General features: G+C 41.8%; 1 protein-coding gene across 2 annotated transcripts in view; it reads left to right on the top strand.

Annotated features, from left to right (window-relative positions):
* The first annotated feature begins 1,809 nt into the window (after positions 1 to 1,809).
* SPPL2A (signal peptide peptidase like 2A) overlaps positions 1,810 to 23,216 on the top strand; it is a 35,145-nt gene continuing 13,738 nt past the window's right edge. For both annotated transcript variants that reach the window (XM_075273394.1, XM_075273393.1), the window contains exons 1-10: positions 1,810 to 2,109; positions 10,628 to 10,747; positions 11,081 to 11,263; positions 12,511 to 12,600; positions 14,089 to 14,222; positions 15,886 to 16,037; positions 16,759 to 16,855; positions 16,962 to 17,063; positions 17,291 to 17,372; positions 21,410 to 21,484. In XM_075273394.1, the coding sequence (XP_075129495.1) occupies positions 2,059 to 2,109; positions 10,628 to 10,747; positions 11,081 to 11,263; positions 12,511 to 12,600; positions 14,089 to 14,222; positions 15,886 to 16,037; positions 16,759 to 16,855; positions 16,962 to 17,063; positions 17,291 to 17,372; positions 21,410 to 21,484 (1,086 nt within the window). In that variant the 5' untranslated portion in view covers positions 1,810 to 2,058. The remainder of the gene's footprint in view (positions 2,110 to 10,627; positions 10,748 to 11,080; positions 11,264 to 12,510; positions 12,601 to 14,088; positions 14,223 to 15,885; positions 16,038 to 16,758; positions 16,856 to 16,961; positions 17,064 to 17,290; positions 17,373 to 21,409; positions 21,485 to 23,216) is intronic.

Here is a 23,216-nt window from a genome sequence, read left to right as displayed (position 1 = left end):
AGCCGCATATGTCAGGGAGAGAGGCGGGCAGCGGCGAAGCGAGGAGCTGACCTGTGTCAGCTCCTTCCTTCAGCCGCATGTGTCAGTGAGAGAGGCGGGCAGAGAGCGGCGAGGGAGCGGAGGAGAAGGTAAGTTTAATGTGGAGGTGGAACGTGAATCTGGGGGCAGATGAAGGAGAGGACGGCATGACACTGGGGGCAGAGATGGAGAGGATGGCATGACACTGAGGGCAGAGATGGAGAGGACATGAATCTGGGGGCAGAGATGTGGGACATGAATCTGGGGGCAGAGATGTGGGGACATGAATCTGGGGGCAGAGATGGGGACATGAATCTGGGGCAGAGATGGAGAGGACATGAATTTGGGGGCAGAGATGGAGGGACATGAATCTGGGGGCAGAGATGGAGGGACATGAATCTGGGGGCAGAGATGTGGGGACATGAATCTGGGGGCAGAGATGTGGGGACATGAATCTGGGGGCAGAGATGGCGAGGACATGAATCTGAGGGCAGAGATGGAGTGGACATGAAACTGGGGGCAGAGATGGGGGACATGAATCTGGGGGCAGAGATGGAGAGGACATGAATCTGAGGGCAGAGATGGGGGACATGAATCTGGGGGCAGAGATGGGGGACATGAATCTGGGGGCAGAGATGGGGGACATGAATCTGGGGGCAGAGATGGGGGACATGAATCTGGGGGCAGAGATGGGGGACATGAATCTGGGGGCAGAGATGGAGGGACATGAATCTGGGGGCAGAGATGTGGGACATGAATCTGGGGGCAGAGATGTGGGGACATGAATCTGGGGGCAGAGATGGAGAGGACATGAATCTGGGGGCAGAGATGGAGGGGGGACATGAAACTGGGGGCAGATGAAGGGTGTATATGAAACTGGGGGAGAGATAGAGGGGGGACATATAATTTACGGGTGACTGTAGGAAGATTATACTGTGTGCGGGCACATGAAAAATTAGCGAGTGGGCGGAGTCAACACAAAAGTGGGCGGGGCTAAATTTGCCGCGGCGCGCTATGCGCGCCACACATTTTGTCCCTCTTTCAGTTCTTCAAAAGTTGGGAGGTATGATCTTGGCATTAATAAAATGTATTAGTTTTGTACTAATTTTGTGTGTATTTTTCTTAGTATTTTGTAAAACATCATGAAAGCGATGTTGCTCTTAAAATAAATAATACTAGTAATAAATCTAAAAATGTGCCAAAATGTTGTAAGGAAATTCTGGTGGCATAAACCTAGATTAGCCAGTGTAAAGATATGCCAGGTTTATCATTCAGCATTTTCAGACTGTGACATACTCCAGTCTTAATAAGCGGCCTGATTAACCCGGGGACAAAGCGAATCATGAACAGGCTCCAGCCTCTTCATACATTTGTCGCACACCCCAACGCCAGAATGGAAAGCTACGCCTGGTTGGAACTGGTGTGGTTTTCCATTCTCCAGGGCATGAATTTTAATAAATCAATCTGCCGAGGCGAGGATGCGGAAGCATGGATTGGAGTTCGAGGCATAAGGTTTGCCTTGCGCCAAATGTGTGACAATGTCATCACTTTATGCCAGTTTTCAGGCTTAGAGGGGATGATGAATTTCCTCCTGGGTGTCTAAGTTTATACTGTCTAACTATTAGTATATCAGGGCCTATGAGAGCAGCACCAACATGGAAATTCTGACACATAATCGAAAATACAATGGCTATAAACAGGGGAGGCTGTGTGACAGATGCGCGCATGCGCCGTAAGTAAATACACAGCGTCGGCTGCATAGCGTCACTTGTTGCTATGCAGATCCCTGTAGGAGGATCCGGGGATAGAACCGACACCTCCGGCCACAGCGCTATCCCTGCCCCGGGTACAGCGGAGTCGTAAGGCGATCAGGGAACAGCCAGGCCGTCCTTGTTTATAGGAGTCATCGGCCGACAGGAAGTGAAGATCCCGGAAAGAAGCCATTCTTAGTGCTGACACATTACTAGTGCGGCTGTGCCTACATGAAACCCCGGCCCGGCCGTCTGACTGACTGACTGACTGTCCTGACTGACAGCTGAAATGGAGCTGCCCGGTCTGCTGGGCCTCATATTACTGCTGCACCTACCGCAGGTATGTACTGACAGCGGGCACTGTATGAGGACTGCTGACAACATCAGCTCCATGGAAGTATACACTGTAGATATGCTGGAGACGGGCTGCCTGCCAGGACAGGGTTAACTGGACACAATCCATACATAATATACACATACATACGTACATATATACATACACACATACACACACACATACATATACACATACATACATATGTGTGTGTGTGTGTATATTGTATTATCAGATTTTTTGGGTGTGAAAGCTGTGCTGGCACTTGTAGTCCTTCTAATCTTTCCACTATATGAGGATGTCAACTAAAGGTATATTGTAAATGAAATGTTTAGAGTCACTAGGTGACGGTATGTGGAGTTAAAGGGGTTTGCCTCAAAATGTATCTATCCTTTGTCCATAGGGTGGTGACTAAATACCTGATTGGTGAGGATCTGACCACTGAGACCACCCTACTGATCCCAAGAATGGGGCGGGGGGGTCTGAATATGCACCAGAGGGAAAAGATGCCTCGTTCTTGGGATCAGCTATCAGACCCCCACCCAAGTACTCATGCTTTATCCTATGGACAGAGGACTTTTTGTGGTATAACCCCTTTAATTGTTTATGCTTCTCAATAGGGTCCCAAAAACCATTACAGAGCCCAGTGGCCCACATTTAGGATCTCAAAATCCTCTGCTAAAACTGGCCCTATTCTACTTCCCATTATATTGCTGCGGTTTCTGCGGCAGAATCCCTGCGCTATGAGGCCTCACGCTTTATTAATCCCATTGTATGAGGCTAATCACACGTGCAAACCAATGCCAGAATCCCAAGGCTTTCTGCCACGGGTACAGCAGGGCCAGTTTTTGGAGAGGATTTTGAAAATTTCTCGGTCTGAACATTCCTTTACTAATGGTTGGACACTGTAAATACATCGGTCAGAAAATGCGGCAGTTTTATTAAAGTGACTGATGGAGAACTTTTGTGTTTTTGAGACTGTCTAGCCTAAGGCTACACCAGTTATTATTTGGCTAATTTTTAGCCAGTATTCTAAAGCCTGATTCTGGCACAGCTCAGCATATTTATCAATACTGTCTATCTTTGCACTTTCTATGGTGTTGTCATACGGACATTCAGAAATTTGGTTCACTTTTTGATGCGTCAAAATTCTGTCTCCCGTTACAATGCACCAAAAATTCTGTCTCACTTTTGGACGCACCCAAAAAAGCTGTCTCCTATTTTGACTTGGCATGCCTTGTGACATAAATACAACAAATCTAATACAGTGAAATCTCTCCAAAAGACCGCCTCTTTGAGAAAAACCACCTCCTTAACCAGACCACATGTTCTGTGACAAATTTTCAGTTCTCCATACTCGCTTTCTTATTTGAGAACTCCACCTTCCTCTGTTTCATGTCTTTTTGGGTGGTTGTCTCAAAGAGGTACGATCAGGAAAACTTCAGAGATGGAGGATCTCAATAAGGGGGGATCATTTTACTGTATGTGGACTACTGATGGTATGATACCATAGATTGTGTAGGGCAGGGGTGCCCAAAATGTCGATCGCAATCTACCGGTCGATCGCATGACACTTTATCTCTCTCTCTTTTTTTTTTTTTTTTTTTTTTTTTTTTTAACTTTTTTTGTTTGAACCAGCGCTGGAAAGCTGCCGCTTTCCTTGCGCTGGTTCAGACGTCCACACTTCAGCATAGGCGGCATCATCACGCTGCCTACGCTAATACGCAGACGTCTGCCAGGAGAAAAGGATGCGGCAGTGAGAGCAGCAGCATCGAGGTCGGTTAGTATGAGAACTTTATGTTTGTTTTATAAGAGGCCGCTACCTGCTGGAGTATTCCCAGCAGGTAGCGGCCTATTTACCAACCTCCCCACACCTGTTCACTGCCACCCCTGCTGCCCCTTGTACTATAGGCCGCGGCGGCCGGTAGTGAATAGGCCCGGACCAGGCTGCGATCCCACTGCCGCTATTGTTATATTCGGGGGTCTTTTCAGACCCCTGAGTATAATAATCAGAGCCCCAGGGGAGGTGAGAGAACATAATAAAGTGTTACTTACCTCTCCGGGATCCGATGTCAATCTGACAATGCTGTGGCCCAGGCCCCGCCCACAAGCAGTGGGTAGTAGATCTTTTCACTTGGTCATTTTATAAGTAGCTCGCATGCTGAAAAAGTGTGAGCACCCCTGGTGTAGGGCCTTAAGGGTACATTTTAATGTTTTAAAGCAACAAGCACACATTACATTGGGGCCAGTAATAGGGGCATTATACTACGTTGCCATTGCGGTTTTCCCAGCAGCGCTTTTTTGTTGCAGTTTGCTATGTGGGGCCTTAGTCTTAAAGAGGATCTTTCACATGCTCTTAGATGTGCAGTATTATACACTGCTAGAACGCCAATAATGTACTGAATTCGGTGCCGTGACGGCTTTCCCGACATGCACCTTGCTGGAGATATTGGTGCCGTTAATTTTGGCAGTGATATCTCCCCACTGGCAGAAAGGTGGGCCTTACAACCTATCATCAATTAACACCAGAGTCTAATCGGAATCACAATAGTAATTTTTCTTCTTTTTTTTGCGGTTGCCCTCTGTATTGAAAATTGAAGTGTGCTGCACATTTCTATACAGTTGTAAAAACATTATGACAACATCTACCAGCCTGTACCAAGCAATTATTTTATCAATTATTCATTTACTATACAGACTGTATCTGGAGATGTAAAGGCCCATTAAGCGAGTGCCGAGCAATCTTCTGTATTGTACATCAGTATTCATTATGGATCTGAAATCTCCTTGTGTAAGATCGTCTGCAGGAACATTCAGCAGTGTTTTCCATTGCAGGGGTAAAATTCAAGGGTAAAACCTGCTGCAGTAATTGACATGCAGTACAGGTGACTCTGTGCTATGGGGTTTTAATGCATCATATGAACAGGATCTGTTTCCCATCCACTATGCTGCCAAAGTAAGTTGTAGGGGTTAGCAGCTGGTTAATATGCAGTCGCTAACCTATGGTGATTCTGCCTAATTTGTCCCTAGCCATACCCAAGAGGGAACTACATAATCTGACCCGAGTATTACCGTATATGCCGACTTTCCCAAATGTCCTGCATGAAAAGTGATTCTAGAGCCACAAGCATAAGAAATGTTGGATTATCACACAACACAGAAAACTATATAAGTTCTTCTAAAGGTGAGCCAACATAAAATGCCACACTGTCACTTTTAGGAGTCTGATACTTGGTTAGGTCACCTCAGTCGCCTCATGGGTCACTTAGGTGACAATGTTTTTCTGGACCCTTAGATGTACAAATATGAGTATTGTTAGTAATCCTAAACAATAAATTCTTTTGTATCTTCGACTGTGTATTTATTCCCATCTTTACACATCTTGACAAGCCATTAGAATGAAGCCGTCCTGATTGTTGAAGGTCCGTCATCTTATGCTCCACCAGTCGGCTGTATTTGCAGGATGAAGCCGTGCGTGGCTAGTCCTCTCTCTGCTGGGAAATATAGTATTACTCAATAGATTCTAAAGAATTAGTAACCACAGGGCTGTTTCAGTTCTGCCGTAGTTTGATCTGCTTTCACAACAGCTCTCCATTATGGCTCATAGGGCCTATGGGAAGATAGTTGACCTTATGGAAAAACCTGTTTAACAATATAATATTTCTTGAGGGAATGACCTCAGTTGATCTATTTGCAACCAAAAATACCCTGGTAGGACTTCCAGAATTTAAGGTACTTCTCACCTTGAAGAAATAGCTTGACTAGTGATTGATCTACTCTTGCTGCCAGGTTTACTCCCATGAGCTGTGGCTGTGGGAATGCTGTATACATTCTTCAGTCTGCCACAAGTTGATTGAAAAAATAAATCAATCTATATTTTTTTGTCATCTATAGTTTGTAGAGTGCTCAGTGCTTTTGGCTGGCTGGTTGTGTTTTTGGAAAAATCTCTGCAGGACATATGAGCAGTTTTCCTGTAAAAAGTTGCTCTCTGGCTATGTATACATTTCTTTTGAGTCTGCCATTGTCGTGTTTATTCAGGATATTTACATGTACAGCTGTGGTAATGTCTGCCCTATGGAAATAGGCTGGCAAACAAAGAATGTTTTGAGAAAATGAGATTGTGGGCCCCAAGGGAGTGATGGCAGCGTATTCTGTGTGCAAGCACTTTGCAATACATTAATGTGTAGTGACTAAGACTAACTAATAAACCATTTATATACTGGTAAATGTAGTAGTTGTCGCACCCAACAACTTTTTCCCATATCCACAAGATAAGGTAAAAGTTGCAGGTAGGTTAAGGTCTGACCACTGGGATCTGCACTGATCTCGGGGGTGTTTTTGCTCTTTATTTAAATGGGGCGGTGGACAAAACAGTGGCCTGCCCAACCCCCACCTCTTTCCATTTCATTGGGCCTTCCCAGAGATGAGTAAGATGCAGTGCTTGGCTATTTTTTACCATAAGTGGGAGCATACTGTTGCCCTCAAGGAATTGCTTTATTGTTTTATTCTATGGTTTTCATGTCAAGATGTCAAAAGTTGATTTTCTTCCTGGTCTGATATGTAATACTATAACATTAGTTGGACTCCTGTCATCCCCAGGGCTGTATATAAGCTTGCTTTGTTGTCAGAAAGCTAGGCATGTCTTTCCAAGCCCCAGAGCAGGATACACATATGATACAATGCCAAAATGCTTTACAAGGAAAAATAAATACAAATGTTAAGTAAACTTGCATTTCATTAAGTGTTCCTCCACGGAAGAAGTCGCTGCCAACAGAGCAGCATGGTATGGTGACAGGTCTAGCTTAAAGGAGTTTTCTGGGGGAACCCCCCTCCCCCTTTTTTTATGTCAGTCTGTGCTATCAATAGGTTAATAAGTTTAACCAAATACCTTTAGGCTGAGTTCACACTGAGTTTTTTGGTCAGGAATCCGCCTCAAAATCAGCCTCCAAAAAAGCCTCCCAATAGAGTTCTATTGGGAGGCTGATTTTTGAGGCAGATTCCTGACCAAAAAATTCAGTGTGAACTCAGCCTTAGCAGTGTTTTGACTGATTTCTGGGTTTCTCTGGAAGCTTCTGGCATCCTCTGCATTTGTTTACAGGATGGTGTTTCCTGTTTTCCTAGCTAGGCCGCCCACTACTAGCTCTCCTCAACTAAATAAAGCAACCTACACCATCATACATACTTGTCTGACGGTAGAAATTTATGTAACTCTGCATATTTATGTGTAGATATATACTTTCTAAAGTCCTATAATGTGATATTATATTCTTACAACATGCTTCCACAAGTTTTTGAGTAGTCTGTACTGTTACACTGAATAAAGTTGTGTATTAGATAGATAGGGTTTTCATTTCCCTAGATATTACATGTATGAACTGGCGCATACTTCTTGTGTTTAACAACTCGAAAGATTACAATTTTTTCCTTGACACAAATTCCCCAGTTTGCTGATTTCTAATGCTTAGGGAGGTATCTTAGCAGATCCCCGGGATAATCTCCTCTGGTTATTACCAGTGCACCAGTCTACCATCTGTATTACATTTAAGAAGCTTTCGGCTTAAGTATAAGCAAGTGGAAGGAGGGCTGTTTTAATGAATGCAGTGTGGGAATTAACAAGTGCGGCCATCAGGAGTCATCTATTCCTGGATCATGTCCGGACATTACCTCCCTGTAGTATCCAGTATTTACGCTGTTTTAGCAATGGTCAGCCATTATATTCTATCAGTAGGACAGGAAATGTTCACATCCTCTGCTGGGCAGGAGTATTACATTTGTCAACACTTGCACTTAATTTCTTTTTTTTAAGGAAATAGTATTATCTTCCAAATCAGTATGGAGCCATAACAATAGTTGCACAGCTAATATTTAGTGATAAGGGAGGCGTCTATCCTACAGCCGAAATTGTACCTCAGAAGTGCCACTTCTGAATCTGATGTATTTATTTGCATTTCTTTTTATACTTTTCGTCTATTCGTCTGTTCTTTTGTAGGAACACAATTACGGACTAAACATTAAACTGAATCCATCCATTGTTGTTACTGTCACTTTGTCCTTCATGCTTGGAGGACTTGCAAATTTAGACAAGCTCCAAATGGGTGCAGATGTGAATGTACCCTCAGCTAGCTATATAGATATTTGATCATATGGGTTTTCTAGTGAGGACAACCCCATTTTCCAGACTATGCCATACTGCCCAGTTGAATACTAGGTACTCCTGGGCAATTATAACCTAAATCAGAATTATGGTTATTAAACGTTTTATTTAGATGACCATTTGTACTACTGTGGGCTCTAAGAATAGTTCTAAGAGATTTAATAAAAGCATAGGAAATAAACCAGCAATATAACTACACTTACAAGTCTGGGGTGACCCCATGTCAGCCAGCACCCCAAGATATACAGGGAAATCACAGATGGTGTGAACCAAGCAGATGTCTGGAATAAATGGGTTGGCTGGCATATAGCATAACCCAAAGTTTTATAGTGTCCACCAGGCCCCTATTCTTAATGTATAGAAATTTCCAGAAGCTTGTTGGTCAGCGCGCCGCAGCAAATTAGGCCCCGCCCACTTTTATGTTGACTCCACCCATTCTCATTCAATTTTCATGTGATTGCACACAGTATAATCCTCCTACAGTCACCCGTAAATTATATCTCCCCCCCCATTTTCATATACACCCTTCATCTACCCCTAGTTTCATGTCCCCCCCCCCCCTCTATCTCTGTCCCCAGTTTCATGCCATTCTCCCCCTTTATCTGCCCACAGTTTCATTTCCCCCCGGTCTCTGCCCCAGTGTCATGCCGTTCTCCCCCCTTCATCTGCCCCAGTGTCATGCAGTTCTCCCCCCTTCATCTGCCCCAATGTCATGCCGTTCTCCCCCTCCATCTGCCCCAGTGTCATGCTGTTCTCCCCCCCTTCATCTGCCCCAGTGTCATGCTGTTCTCCCCCCCTCCATCTGCCCCAGTGTCATGCTGTTCTCCCCCCCTTCATCTGCCCCAGTGTCATGCTGTTCTTCCCCCCTTCATCTGCCCCAGTGTCATGCTGTTCTTCCCCCCTCCATCTGCCCCAGTGTCATGCTGTTCTCCCCCCCTCCATCTGCCCCAATGTCATGCCATTCCCCCCCCTTCATCTGCCCTAGTGTCATGCCGTTCTCCCCCTTCATCTGCCCCAGTGTCATGCTGTTCTTCCCCCCTTCATCTGCCCCAGTGCCATGCCATTCTCCCCCCTCCATCTGCCCCAGTGTCATGCCATTCTCCCCCCTCCATCTGCCCCAGTGTCATGCCGTTCTCACATTCTCTCACACACACACACACACTCACCATTCCTCGTTCCCTCGCAGCTCTCTCCCTCATACACATATTGTAGCCGCGATGTGATGACGTCATCACATCGCGGCTACAAATGCTGGAGCTCAGCGTTAAAGCAGGAGCTGAGCTGTGACAGCTCCGGCTTTAAACGCCTATGCATTCAGCTCATCGGCGTCCTACCGCCGATGAGCTGAAATACATAGGCGTTTAAAGCAGGAGCTGTGAACTCAGCTCCTGCTTTAACGCTGAGCTCAGTTGGAGTCGGAACATGCCGACCGGGACCATTTTGTTAGGTCCCGGCCGCACCGCGGGGCCCCGGGCGGTTGCCCGGCCCTGGATCCGCCCCTGCTGGTTTGGAATTTGATCTTACACCTTATGTAACAGGCAGTAACAAGCACAGCTAACCGAGAGAGACTGAAGTGGAAAATCACCAACAAGTAGTTTTAACCCTTTACAATACACCTTTAATGAACAATTGTTTTACAGCACTCCCATTTTTATGCGCCATGCACCCCATTCAGTTGGTTACTATTAGTGTTGTACAGCAGCATGGAATTAATGATACTCTAAAAATAAATAATAATAATTTGCCATGCCATGTCACAAAATTTTAGTTAGTGGAGGCACCAGACAAATGCACATTTACGGTAAGTTCAGAAGGGGTTTTTTGGACCAGAACCTGAGGCGGAGGCAGCAACTGAAAGCCGGTGCACTGTGCCAGCATCCAGACGCGCACTCCACTCCGTATTAGGCCCAATGAATGGACCTAGTCCGGAGGAGGGTGTCTTCAGGCCGAATCGTGAGGCGAAACGGCCTGAAGAATGAGCATGTCGCTTCGAGCCGGCTCCCAGAAATAAGAACTGACTGGCTCCTATTGATTTCAATGGGAACCGTCTGTTTGTTCAGGATTTTGAGGTGGATATGGCCTCAAAATCCTGACCAAAAATCTCTGTGTGAACTTACCCTTAGGGCCTACAAGTGTAAGAGCGTTTTTTCATGGGGAAAGAAACTTGGTTACAGGGTCACATCACAGTAATAACTATATATGTAAAGGAAGTAATTTTTTTCCTTTTGTTTCTGCCTGTATTTATTTTGTTGTGACAATATTAAAACTTTGAATTTGTCTTTCCATTGTCAAATAAAGTGAGAACATTGGGAAAACCTGCTGTGTATTTGCTTCATATGGTCTCTAAACATTGCTGTATTTATTCTACAGATACGTGCAACTCAAGGAATTCTGCATGCAGTTGGCAATGGAGTATCAAATTCTGCAAAAGATTATTGCATCACATATAATTCTTCATGGACAACACTCCCAACATCTTACTCCAGTGCTGTAAGTTGTTGCACAATATATATGCATGTCTTTCCTCAGAAATCACTTTTTTGAGAAATTGTCTTCTATATTTGCACACAGAGATAGTTATGATTCCTTCAAAGCTAAGGTTGATCAATTTAGATGAAAAATAGTCAAAACCAAATGCCAACCCGGATAACCAATATGATTTTATGCACATCAGTTATTACAATATTGGAGAGATTCTACTTGCAGTTTATTCCAAAACCTCCTAACTGGGTCTGCCTTTATGATACTCTGGGGTCTTGGACAGTCCCTTTAAGATAGGATGTTTTCATCAATTTTAATGTTTAATGTCTTTTGTTTTTCTAGAATGATTACAGACTAGAAAATATTACTTCAATCTGGCTGTGCAGAGACTCTGAACTACCTGCCATAAGTCTGAAGGATAAGGCCGTGGTGGTCATGGTGGGGAATTGCTCGATTTTGGACAAGGCAATGATTGCTCAGAGCAGAAATGCAAAGATGTTACTTGTGGCAAGTAAGGATGGTCTGGTAAGTGTCTAGATTATAATTCATGCCCATAACCGATGTTGCCATATGGAGAAAATTCCATTCTATGTGGTGAAGGAAAACCTAAAACTAGCCTATGGTTTTAGATTTGGCACCGTACAACAGAGTCTCAAATGTTGGCATTTAAGGCATGTCCCATATTGGTAAGGCAAGTGAACTGTGAACCAAAGTACTACCACTATTGCAAAGTCAACTTTATGTTACTTGGTACCTTGTGTGTTCCTTTTTGGTTGGTGACCCCTTTTACCTTATATGGTGTACTGCTTTACAGTGCATGAAAAAAAAAATATATTAGATATACAAAGCAGCGCCTAACTATACATTGTATACTATGGCCTCCAACAAGGCCAGCTGGTGTCAAACACTGGCTAACTATACATTTTATATGGTATTGTTGCTGCAATCCCAGTACCTTTGGTTGGTGGCCTCTTCACCTCATATGTTAAACTGTCTTATAATGTAACTATGTCAAATGGTGCTTGCCTATGTGTTCCATACAATGTATGTTACAAATTTAGAGAGGGATGACCTGCACTCCCTTTTATAACGCGAGGTACCCGCAGAAGACATATTGCAGTCACTTAATTGTGAAACTTAATTTCAGGACAGTATCAATTAGTTGCTAGCTTTAGTCCTAGCTTTATTTCCATAAATCATGAGACATATGATCCACAATGTAATTATAAGATGAGGACTGTGGCCTCCCACAGTGGTTACCTTCCGAGTATATAGCTCAGGCATCCAGACCACATGCTTGGCTGAGGAATGTCACATAACTTGAAGTATCAGCCTATGAGTACATTGTGAAGAATTTATGTATTTGCCTGATGGTTTCTGCAAATGTCTCTGTAATTAAACGTTACTTAAATAACAATGCTTTACACTATACACGGCAAACCTATTGTACAGATAGATACAGCTAGATAGGGACTGAATAGAAGCTCCATACCTAAGGTAATGGCAGGTCTATATAATGTACTAGATAATACTGCTGTGTAGCTGGTGGGTGCTGATCACACAGATAGCACGCGTGTAAGACAGGCATTGGTGCTAAGTGCTGAGGAAGGAGAAATGTTGCACAGTATTGTGTAGTAACCGCTACCTTATTGCATAGATATACCCCATCCCATTACTGTGTCCCATATGATCTTTAGACGTGTGTAGAAGGTTTCCTTGTGATTAATAGTTTCACAAGTATAATGTTGTTAATATAGCACTGTCTATTTCAGCCTCGTCCAACAGACAACAGAAGTGGATATGAAAGTCTGACAATACCTATTGCTTACGTGAAATATGGAGATATCGTTAACATGGAGCAGGTATGTGTCACTTGTATACGCGGATATACATAGTCTGCCCACTGCTGGAGTGTGTCTCTCTGTGCAAGAGAAAACTTGATCCTCTGTCCCTGATCCCTTTTATCTTGCGATTTGTCCTTAGAACTACACGAAATTGCTTCGACCTTGACTAAAATTTGTTACTATTGGTTACAATTGACATCCTTTCTGAAATACAGCAGGCTAATAATCTGAGATGTTTGCAGCAAATTTCATTCTGCATTTTTGGTTCTCCCTATTCCTTCTCTTGTTACTGCTTTCAGTACATTTTTCCCCTTAGCATCTATTTCTCCCTCTCTTCTCATGCTTGAGCTTTTTGTTGTCCGTCCATCAATCCAGGAAATTCGTTCCCTTTGTTTTTTTCTATGGTTAGGTCCTGTTGGGTTGTATCTGAAAATATGTGAAATTGGTATGATACCTGTTACATTCCTGGATCGTAAACTGACTGCCCCTGTGTTTATTGTCCAAAAGTGAAAAGAAGTAAAATGTGAAGTATTTTTCATGGCCTGATTAGCCTTGGAGGGAATCTGTCCCATTGAATGTGCAATCTGATCTCCAGGCCGCAGGGTATAGAGCAGAAAGGGCTGTGCAGTTTGATGTAAACGCGCGTGTATTTTTGCAAAATACACGTGTAAAAATAAGACTCCCATTGACTTCAATGACATTTTACAGGCGTATTTTTACAAGCGTATTTTTACACGTGTAAAAAATATCATTGAAGTCAATGGGATAGTAAAATTTACAAGTGTAATTTTACTCTACAAAATAAGCTAGCGTTTACTCAGTGTGAACTTGCCCTTAATAGAAAAATATTCAGTGTAACATAAATTGTATTCATTAAAATCCCTACTTTTTCTATGCTTAGGAGTCTAATGGGCAGTCTTGGCAGCCATTTTTGTACATATGTTCATACATGGATGACTGCCAGTTGCTGAGCTGAACTGCCCTATTGATTCCTGAGTCTTGAGCGAGCAGGATTGTCAATCAATAAATTATGAGTTATACTGTTTTGGGTTTGTTTGTTTTTTTTGTCCCCATGAAGCTGTAAATCAATCTATTCATCGTCTCCTGCTCTATAATCCGATGCATGTAGCATTTTCAATGTGATGGGTTCTTTGCGTTTGTATATTTAAAGGGGTTGTCCGGTTTCCGCTAAATGTTATTATTTGTATAATGAGAAATTGTATAATTTTCCAGTCTACTCTGTGTATCAATTCTTCATGGTTTTCAAGATCTCTCTCTGTTTGCTTCATCCTGTTAACCATACCAGTGGATAAGAATCAGTCCATGGTCATGTGATATACGGTCCATGGTCATGTGATGGACACAGAAATTTTTGCAGAAAGTATATTGGAAAATTGTAGAACTTTTCATGATACAAACTATATACTTGTAGGAAACTGGACATCCCCCTTTAATGAAAATTGAAACTTAATAATCCATATATTTTTTATTTTTTTTTAATCTTAGGATGTTGGGAGCAATATTAACGTGACGATGTATTCCCCATCACCTCCATTGTTTGATTACAGCATGCTGGTTATATTCCTAATCTCTGTGTTCACTGTGGCACTTGGTGGCTACTGGAGTGGAGTATCGGAGCTGTAAGTGTGAAGAAAGTGATTCTTATTCTGTGCCTTATGAAGGAAGGAACTTGCACTCTTGTGATAAAGGCTTATCTTTATACATAGTAATTGTCTTGTTCTTTCTAATGAAACTGTACTTTTACCTTTGGAGATAAGTTTTATCTGCAGTTATTTATAGTTTGGCATAAACAACTATACCCATATATATCTCTCTTACTGGAATCTCCCCTTTTACAATGGGAAGATTCACACGCAGATTACTAGAACTATAAAGAACTGTTTACACAATTTTTTATGAAAGCAAATTTACCCTGAAGTCATCTATTTTACAAGAGAAAGTGAGGATTGAATGGTAATACAAATATTTGTGCTGTCACATAAATAGATCTTATACAGTCTCATAACAGATCATATAGGAAGAGATGAGGATGTGCTAAACAGTATGAATGCTTTGTATGGCCACAAAACTGTAGGTCCAGAGTATCTATAGCTTCACACGACACTATACGGTATGTCCAGCATATATTCTAAATGTCAAGCATATTTTTATACAGCTACACTCCACATATGTCCAACCGATCATTGTATGGTTTTCATTCACTGCTATGCAAGTATGTCTCCTTATACTGTCATGCAGCTAGAACACCTCCATAGAACCTCCCACCATTCATATAACACTGTATCACAAGAAAGCCTCACAGATCACTATGTAAGTAGTACACGCTCTACAGCACACAACTCTACATGTACCCAGAATGTTTGTAGGCCACCTTGCACATAACTGGTAGAAAACTAACATATGTACCAGTTTATAGCCATAAAAACCTCCTGTTCACTTCCAACAATGCAGATGCAATAAAACGTATGCTGCATATATGTGAACTGGTTTGCTAGATCCCATTACTAGTATCAGTTGATTATGATGGGCTCCATACATTTCACATGTTATGTTCCTTACATTTACTGAACTGCTACTGTATTACCATTACATACTTTCATTTCCTAACCCCCTAACTGTTAAAGTAATACGTGTATAGTGATGGGTCCTTAAATCTGTATTTGTCAGCCATTCTCACCTACAATCTATTGTGCACAGCAGTGTCCAGTTTGTATGCTTTTGCGCTACACAAAGAATGGTAATGTGGACTTTTCACATGCCTGATCTTTGGCTCTACCGAAAGATATTCTCTGGTAGTGGCTTATCACTATGGTCGTACTAAAATAAGTATACAGCTGGTGGAAACCCAGCGAACCCCATTATAGTTTATTGTGTCCATAGGTAACTGCTTTTTAAGTGGATAGGGTTTCCCTTTTTCGTGTACCCAAGCGGACATGAAGAACAGAACCCTGAACGCTAGTGTGAACCTAGTGTAAGACTTGTGTTTTTAAAAACCTTTTTATTTTGCTGTACGTGCATGTTAATGGGTGTATTGTAGAAGATGGCTGTCAGCCAATGTTAGTTTAAGTTTATGAACAGATCATGTAATCGGTGGAACAGAACAAATATTTTAGCTGTTGTATTTACTTATATAAATTCAGATACATTTTATAAGGAGCATACGCGGGTAACATACAAATGAAATTACATCCATGGAAATTTATTCTGGCTGGTGGATATTTATATTAGATATTGTAAGATTTAGACATTAATGGAATGAAACAATATCAATCTCTTTTGTAGGGAAGACTTGAGACCTTCCCAGAATACAGGGGAGAATGAAGGAGGGAAGAAGAAGGATGAGAATGTGACATTCACTCCTTTTACTGTTATCCTATTTGTTGTCATATGTTGTGTCATGTTACTTCTGCTGTACTTCTTCTATAAGTGGCTAGGTAAGTAGTATCTGGCTCTTTTTTTCTTTGTGTTAGTGTTTGACACACAGAATAACTTGTATTAAAATGTATGTTCACTACACTACTATTTCTAAGTGATTCTGGTTGAACACCCCTGTTGGTGGAGTGAATTTCTCATGAAGTTTGCTGTTAGTTTTAACATGGAATTCACCCTGTGCATGAGATGCTTTAGGTTTAACATCTGGCCACAGGATAATGTCTGCCACTTTTTTTTTTTTTTTCTCCAGGATGTATATGAAATTTGTTGCAGTCCTATCCGTTTTGCTGGTACGATAAGGGACGGATGAAAGAGGAATTTGAGGAATACTCCTGCCTCAAATTCCTCTTCACTTTCTGCCCCCCAGGTTTTCACTTTCTGATTAGGCACCGATGAATGAATGGCTCATTCCGTGGGTTCTGTGGCTGAATCGGCTGTGGAATCCATGGAAAGATTGAGCAAGAAGCTTATTTTCCAGTGTTCTGCTTCAATCCCTGCCTCACTTTAGATACAGGACATAATTTGGCACTGATTTTGGGGCAGAATCTGCCTCAAAATTTGCTCCAAAGAAGGTTGTGTGAACACGCCTTAATATACGTACATGTGGACATTTCTTCCAAGGTACATCCTTTTGTCTAGTTTATTCATTTGCATTCCTAGAAGTCATTACCTACTAGACTTATATATTATATGCAAATTAAAGAGTTTCTCTTTTGTTTTCAGTGTATGTTATTATTTGCGTGTTTTGTTTGGCGTCTGCCTTGAGTATGTTCAACTGTCTCTCAGCACTGATTCAGTACATCCCATATGGAAGATGCAAGTGAGTCTGGATAGCCTTTGGTTGTGTATTTATGAATTGGATTTTTTTTTTTTTTTTGCATCTTGTAAATTGTATTAATTTCTTTGTGTTATTTTACTTTCCACAGAATTTCGTGTTTTAGTAAAAGTACAGAAGTGAGGCTAGTCTTCCTGGCCGCCTTTTGTGTAGCGGTGTCTGTGACTTGGGCAGTCTTTCGGAATGAAGACAGGTACTGTGTGCAATGTTTTTAATGCACATGACACATTTTTCATTCTCCTATTAATAGACTGTACATGCCACTGGTTCAGCTGTCAGCAGAGATAAACATTTGCATCTGTGTTTGAAGTGGCCACATAGTGCGCATAGTTACAATGTGCTGTAGATTTGATATGCTAGCTGCTTTTATTGTTGCTTGAATAAAATTCTTTTGTGTTCATTTTTTTTTGTTCATTTTAGGTGGATTTGGATACTTCAGGATATTCTGGGGATTGCATTTTGCCTTAACTTTATCAAAACTTTAAGAATGCCAAATTTTAAGGTAGAGAAATGTTCCTGAATCTGTAGTAATCTTTCCACTGTAGATCTGCATCATCATTTATCAACATATTGATAATGCACATATAATATACAGCTTTGTACATATAGTCTTATGTCTCTGGTTTGTAATAAAGATTTCAGATGATGCTATTGATGGGTGAAGTGAGAAACTCTCCTCTCTGACTTAACAAACTACCGTATATACTCGAGTATAAGCCGACCCGAATATAAGCCGACCCCCCCTAATTTTACCACAGAAAACTGGGAAAACTTATTGACTCGAGTATAAGCCGAGGGGGGAAATGCAGCAGCTACTGGAAAATTTCAAAAATTAAAATGGTCGGAGTTTTTGGGTGCAGTAGATGCTGGGGAAGGGGAGGGGGTGTTTTGGTTGTCTGTCTGCCCCTTCCCTGAGCTTGAGGACTGTTTTTTCTTCCCCCACTTGGAATTCAGTCTGACTGAATATAGGGTATCTGCAATGCTCCTGTTCCGTCGGGAAGGGGTTTATAGGAGCACTGCAGATCCCCTATATTCAGTAGACTGGGCACTTTCAGACACAGGGATACCTAATGTGTATGTGTGTCACAGTCATTTTCTACTTTTGTATGTATTCTAGGGAAAGTGAGAGGGATTTAGAACTCTTATTTATTTTTTTTAAGTCTTCTTTTTTTTGCACTGTTTTATGGGAGATTCTATATATTGATATTGTGGCTGGTCATAAACCCTTTTTTTTTTTTCTTTTTTGCTGACTCGAGTATGAGCCGAGGGGGGCTTTTTCAGCACAAAAACTGTGCTGAAAAATTCGGCTTATACTCGAGTATATACGGTATGTATTTCTAACATAAAAAATATATGCGTTGGTGAAAATGAGGAACTTGCTCCTAGCACCACCTTTTGGCAGGTAGCTCCCTATAGTTCTATGGATGATTTTCAAAGAAACCTAAGGTCATATTCTGGTAATAATAGTCAGATTATGCCCTTAGGTTTCTTTGGAGAAAGGCCCCTTGCATGTGACCGTGTGCTATCCAGATGTCTCCTGTCTGCTGCTCATGAATGAACGGCACGGCCGGCGGCTAGCACACACTTGTGTGCAACTCATATAGGGTCCTCATTTTCATTGATGAGGTCTTATTCCTTACCCATAATTCTTAGCAGTGCATGAACAGAGAACTTTGGGGATTAGAGAAAAATTGGTGCAGAGAGTGGTGGTGGTAGAGGTCCTCTTAAGAGTACTGTGCTTGCATTCTAGGGTAGACCATTTAGAATCTGCAAAGTAGTGTGAACCATACCAACCCTACCAAGTTCATACCTGTAGAAGAAAATGACATAAACTACATACTGTCCTTAAGATAGGTAATCAATATGTGATCTTTGGGGATCTGACACTTGGGATTCCCACAAATCAGCTGGTTATAGAAGCCACAGCATTTGGGTGAAACCTGCGGCCTCTTTGCCATGCCATGTGACTGTTCTGCATAGGAAAGACCAATGGAAGAACAAAAGGACGGCGCTCTCAGGTCCAAAGGAATTTATTCAAAAAGAAGATTGCACTGATTGGTGCAATCTTCTTTTTGAATAAATTCCTTTGGACCTGAGAGCGCCGTCCTTTTGTTCTTCCATTGGTGCATCCTCCTGGTTTTTGACCAGTGTTATAGAGACGTGCTGCCACTCTCACTCTGACGAAGCCCAATATTGCTGAAAACGGAGTTGTGAACGGAGTCACAACCCGATCAGGTGAGAGGCCACCAGGTCCTGAGTTCTTTTCATAAACACCAGATAATCCTATTAATATTATAAATGTGAAAGTATGTGAGTTTGTGGGTTTGTGTGTTTGGATGTTTGCATGTTCGGATGTTTGTTCCTCAATCGCGGAAAAACCGCTCCACCGATTTGGCTGAAATTTTCCACAAACATAGTTAATACACCCGATTAAACAATAGGCTACTTTTTGTCACAATAGCGCACATACGTTTTTCCCAGGACCCCCACAAAACCCAAACTCACACCACTATCTCTGCAATCTCACACACTTTGGACCCCGATTTGGCTGAAATTTTCCACAAACATAGTCCCTACACTCGATTGCGAAATAGGCTACTTTTCGTCACAATAGCTCACATACGTTTTTCCCAGGACCCTTTGGATGTTCGGATGTTTGGCGGTCAATCACGCAAAAACCGCTCCACCGATTTGGCTGAAATTTTCCACAAACATAGTCCCTACACTCGATTGCGCAATAGGCTACTTTTCGTCACAATAGCGCACATACGTTTTTCCCAGAACCCTTTGGATGTTTGGATGTTTGGCGGTCAATCACGCAAAAACCGCTCCACCGATTTGGCTGAAATTTTCCACAAACATAGTTATTACACTCGATTAAACAATAGGCTACTTTTTGTCACAATAGCGCACATACGTTTGTGCCAGGACCCCCACAAAACCCAAACTCACACCACCATCTCTGCAATCTCACACACTTTGGACCATAGCAAGCCACAAAATTCATATTGCCCTCTACAGCCTCGCCCCTAACCCCACACAATCACATATACAGATATTTTACCACTTTGCCCCTCACCTTAACGATTCTCTAGGAGGCGCTCTTTAACGCTCCGGAGCAGCCATGTTTGCCCCCACCACTCTGACAATCCGCGACACCCCCCACCCATGTCAATACCCCTAGGCGGTCTAATAAATGCAAAAAAAAAAGTTTAAAAAAAAGTAAAAAAAATATAAAAAAAATAAATAAAAAGGATTAAAAATTCAAATCACCCCCCCTTTCCCTAGAACACATATAAAAGTAGTTAAAAACTGTGAAACACATACATGTTAGGTATCCCCACGTCCTAAAGCGCCCGCTCTACAAAGTTATACAAATATTTTTCCTGTTCGGTAAACGCCGTAGCGGGAAAAATGGTCAAAAGTGCCAAACTGCCATTTTTTCACTGTTTTGATTCTGCTAAAAATTTGAATAAAAAGTGATCAAAGCAATAACATTTCCCGAAAATGGTAGAAATACAAAGTACACCCGGTCCCGCAAAAAAAGACGCCCTATACATCCCCGTACACGCAAGTATAAAAAGTTACGGCTGTCGGAATATGGCGACTTCAAAAAATAATTTTTTAACACAGTTTTGGATTTTATTTAAGGGGTCAAAATGTAAATAAAACCATATAAATTTGGTATCCCCGGAATCGTAACTAAGCACAGAATACAGGGGACATGTCATTTTGGTTGCACAGTGAACGCCATAAAACCAAAGCCCCTAAGAAAGTCGCAGAAATGCATTTTTTCTTCAAATCCACCCCATTCTGAATTTTTTCCCTGCTTCCCATTACATTATATAGAATAAATAATGGTGGCATCATGAAGAAAAAATTGTCCCAGGAAAAATTAAGACCTCATATGGCTCTGGGAGCAGAGAAATAAAAAAGTTATGGGGTTTAGAAGGAGGGGAGTCAAAAACGAAAATCAAAAAATGCCATCGGCGGGAAAGGGTTAACTTCAAATACTTCTGTCCCAAAGTCACTATGTAAAGTTTCTCACAATACCGTATATATAGCAGCTCAAATACAAATTAACTTCAACACAAAAGTCACACGTATTCTCAGAATTACAGCAAAAACAAGATACAAACTTACATTTCATATCCCATACCTTATACACAGTACGAAAACCTTACCCGCGCCTGTATATACCCACTTCTACAATCACCGCAGACGAAGTCGCGGGTACCAGCTAGTTCATCTATATATTTATAATAGACCATCTACACTATAAGTGTGCTCGGTGTCTCTCTATTCTCTGCATAGGAAAGAGGCCTCTTCAAACAGCTGATCAGAAGAGGTACAAAATGTCAGACCTCCACTGATCACTCTGATGATCTCTCCCAAGGATGCTGACTGTATTTATGTCCTGGAAAACCCCTTTAATAACGCTTATCTCCTGAGTATGGAATTTCTGCCTATAAATAGCCTAAATTTTGCTTATTTGTTGTATAAAAAATGTTCACTTATGTCACTTTATTTTTATTACAGGCGTGTGTCATTCTCCTAGGCCTCTTGCTTCTCTATGATGTATTTTTTGTCTTTATAACTCCATTCATCACAAAGGTATGTATGTATGTATAGTCTGATGACTGTGCAGTCACTATAAGCTGTGCACCTGTGTGTCTGTCACATGACCATGGACTGATTTTTATCCACTGGAAGTAAACAATGAATGATAGAAAACAATGAGGAGAATATTGGAAAATTACACAACTTTTCATTAGAAAACCAATATTTATTTAGTGAAAGTGGACAACCCCTTACACATGTAAGCAAGGAAAATATTGGCAGAAGGAACAAGAAGAGATACTGTCAAGGGTGGAAAACTGAGATGTTTATTTGTTTTGCTTTTTTGTTAAAAAGTTTCTGTTCCTTTTTATTATTTAATACTGCTGCACACGGGGCTATAAACATAACAAACCACCCCTGTTTCCAGCAGTGGTAGCTCCCATTCATGCAAACATAGGTCCCCATGCTGTATTTGCCAGGTGATTGTTGCAGACAATCACAAGCCTCAGTGGTCACCTCTTTATAAATGACACATCATAGCATTCACGTGCCATTTGTGAAGAAGTCACCACCGAGGCCTCTGATTGTGCCCAGGGACCGCTGCAAGCAAATTGCATGTTACTAGTTACACAAGTTGTGGGATCTGTATACAGATAAATAGAGCTGCAAGTATTAGAAATTGAGACCTGCAGAGAGGTGAGTACTGGTTTATGTTCATGGCCCCACTAGCAGCAGTATTAACCCCTTAGCGACCCTTGACGTAACTGTACGTCATGGGTCGCATGGGGATGTATGGAGCGAGCTCACACGCTGAGCTCGCTCCATACACGGCAGATGCCGGCTGTATAATACAGCCAGGACCTGCCACTAACAGCAGCGGTCGGTGCCCGAGCCGATCGCTGCTGTTAACCCTTTACACACTACGGTCAAACGTGACCGCAGTGTGTAAACGGCGCCGGCGGCATGGGCGCCGCCATGTTTTGCCGATCGCCGCCCTCCTGAACGTCACAAGAGGGCGGTGATCGGTTGCTATGACAGCCGGAAGCCTATTGAAGGCTTCCAGGCTTGTCTCTGCACTAGATCTATTAGACGATGCCAGAGGCATCGTCTAATAGAAGTGCTGCGATTTTCCTATTCACTGCAATACTGTAGTATTGCAGTGAATAGTATGAGCGATCAGACTCCCTAGGTTTCAAGGTACCTAAGGGGTCTGATCATAAATGTAACAGAAGAAAAAAAAAAGTTTTTAAAAGTATTAAAAAAATAAAAAAATATAAAAGTTCAAATCACCCCCCTTTCCCTAGATCAGCTATAAAAGTAATTAAAGAACATTAAACATAAACATATTAGGTATCCCTGCGCTCCAAAATGCCTGAACTATTAGAATATTAAAACATTTATCCCGTACTGCGAACGGCGTAGCGGCAAAAAAAATAAAAACAGCCAAAAAGCGTTTTTTTCAACACTTTGCCTCCTATAAAAAATTGAATAAAAAGTGATCAAACCATCGGATCTTTCCCCAAATGGTATCAATAGAAACGTCATCTTGTCCCGCATAAAAAGACACCACAACCAGCTCCATACATGGAAATATGAAAAAGTTACAGGTGTTAGAACATGATGACACAAATTTTTTTTTCAATTTTGCAAAGTTTATCATTTTTTTAAAAGTATCAAAAAATTTCAAATACTATATAAATTTGGTATCACCGCGTTTGTACTGACACGTAGAACACAGGTAACATGTCATTTGTACCAAACAGTGAATGCTGTAAAAATTAAACCC

Source organism: Leptodactylus fuscus, chromosome 5, assembly GCF_031893055.1.
Source record: "Leptodactylus fuscus isolate aLepFus1 chromosome 5, aLepFus1.hap2, whole genome shotgun sequence".
In the NCBI taxonomy this organism is placed as follows: Eukaryota; Metazoa; Chordata; class Amphibia; order Anura; family Leptodactylidae; genus Leptodactylus; species Leptodactylus fuscus.
This window is presented reverse-complemented; position numbering and strand designations above follow the sequence as displayed.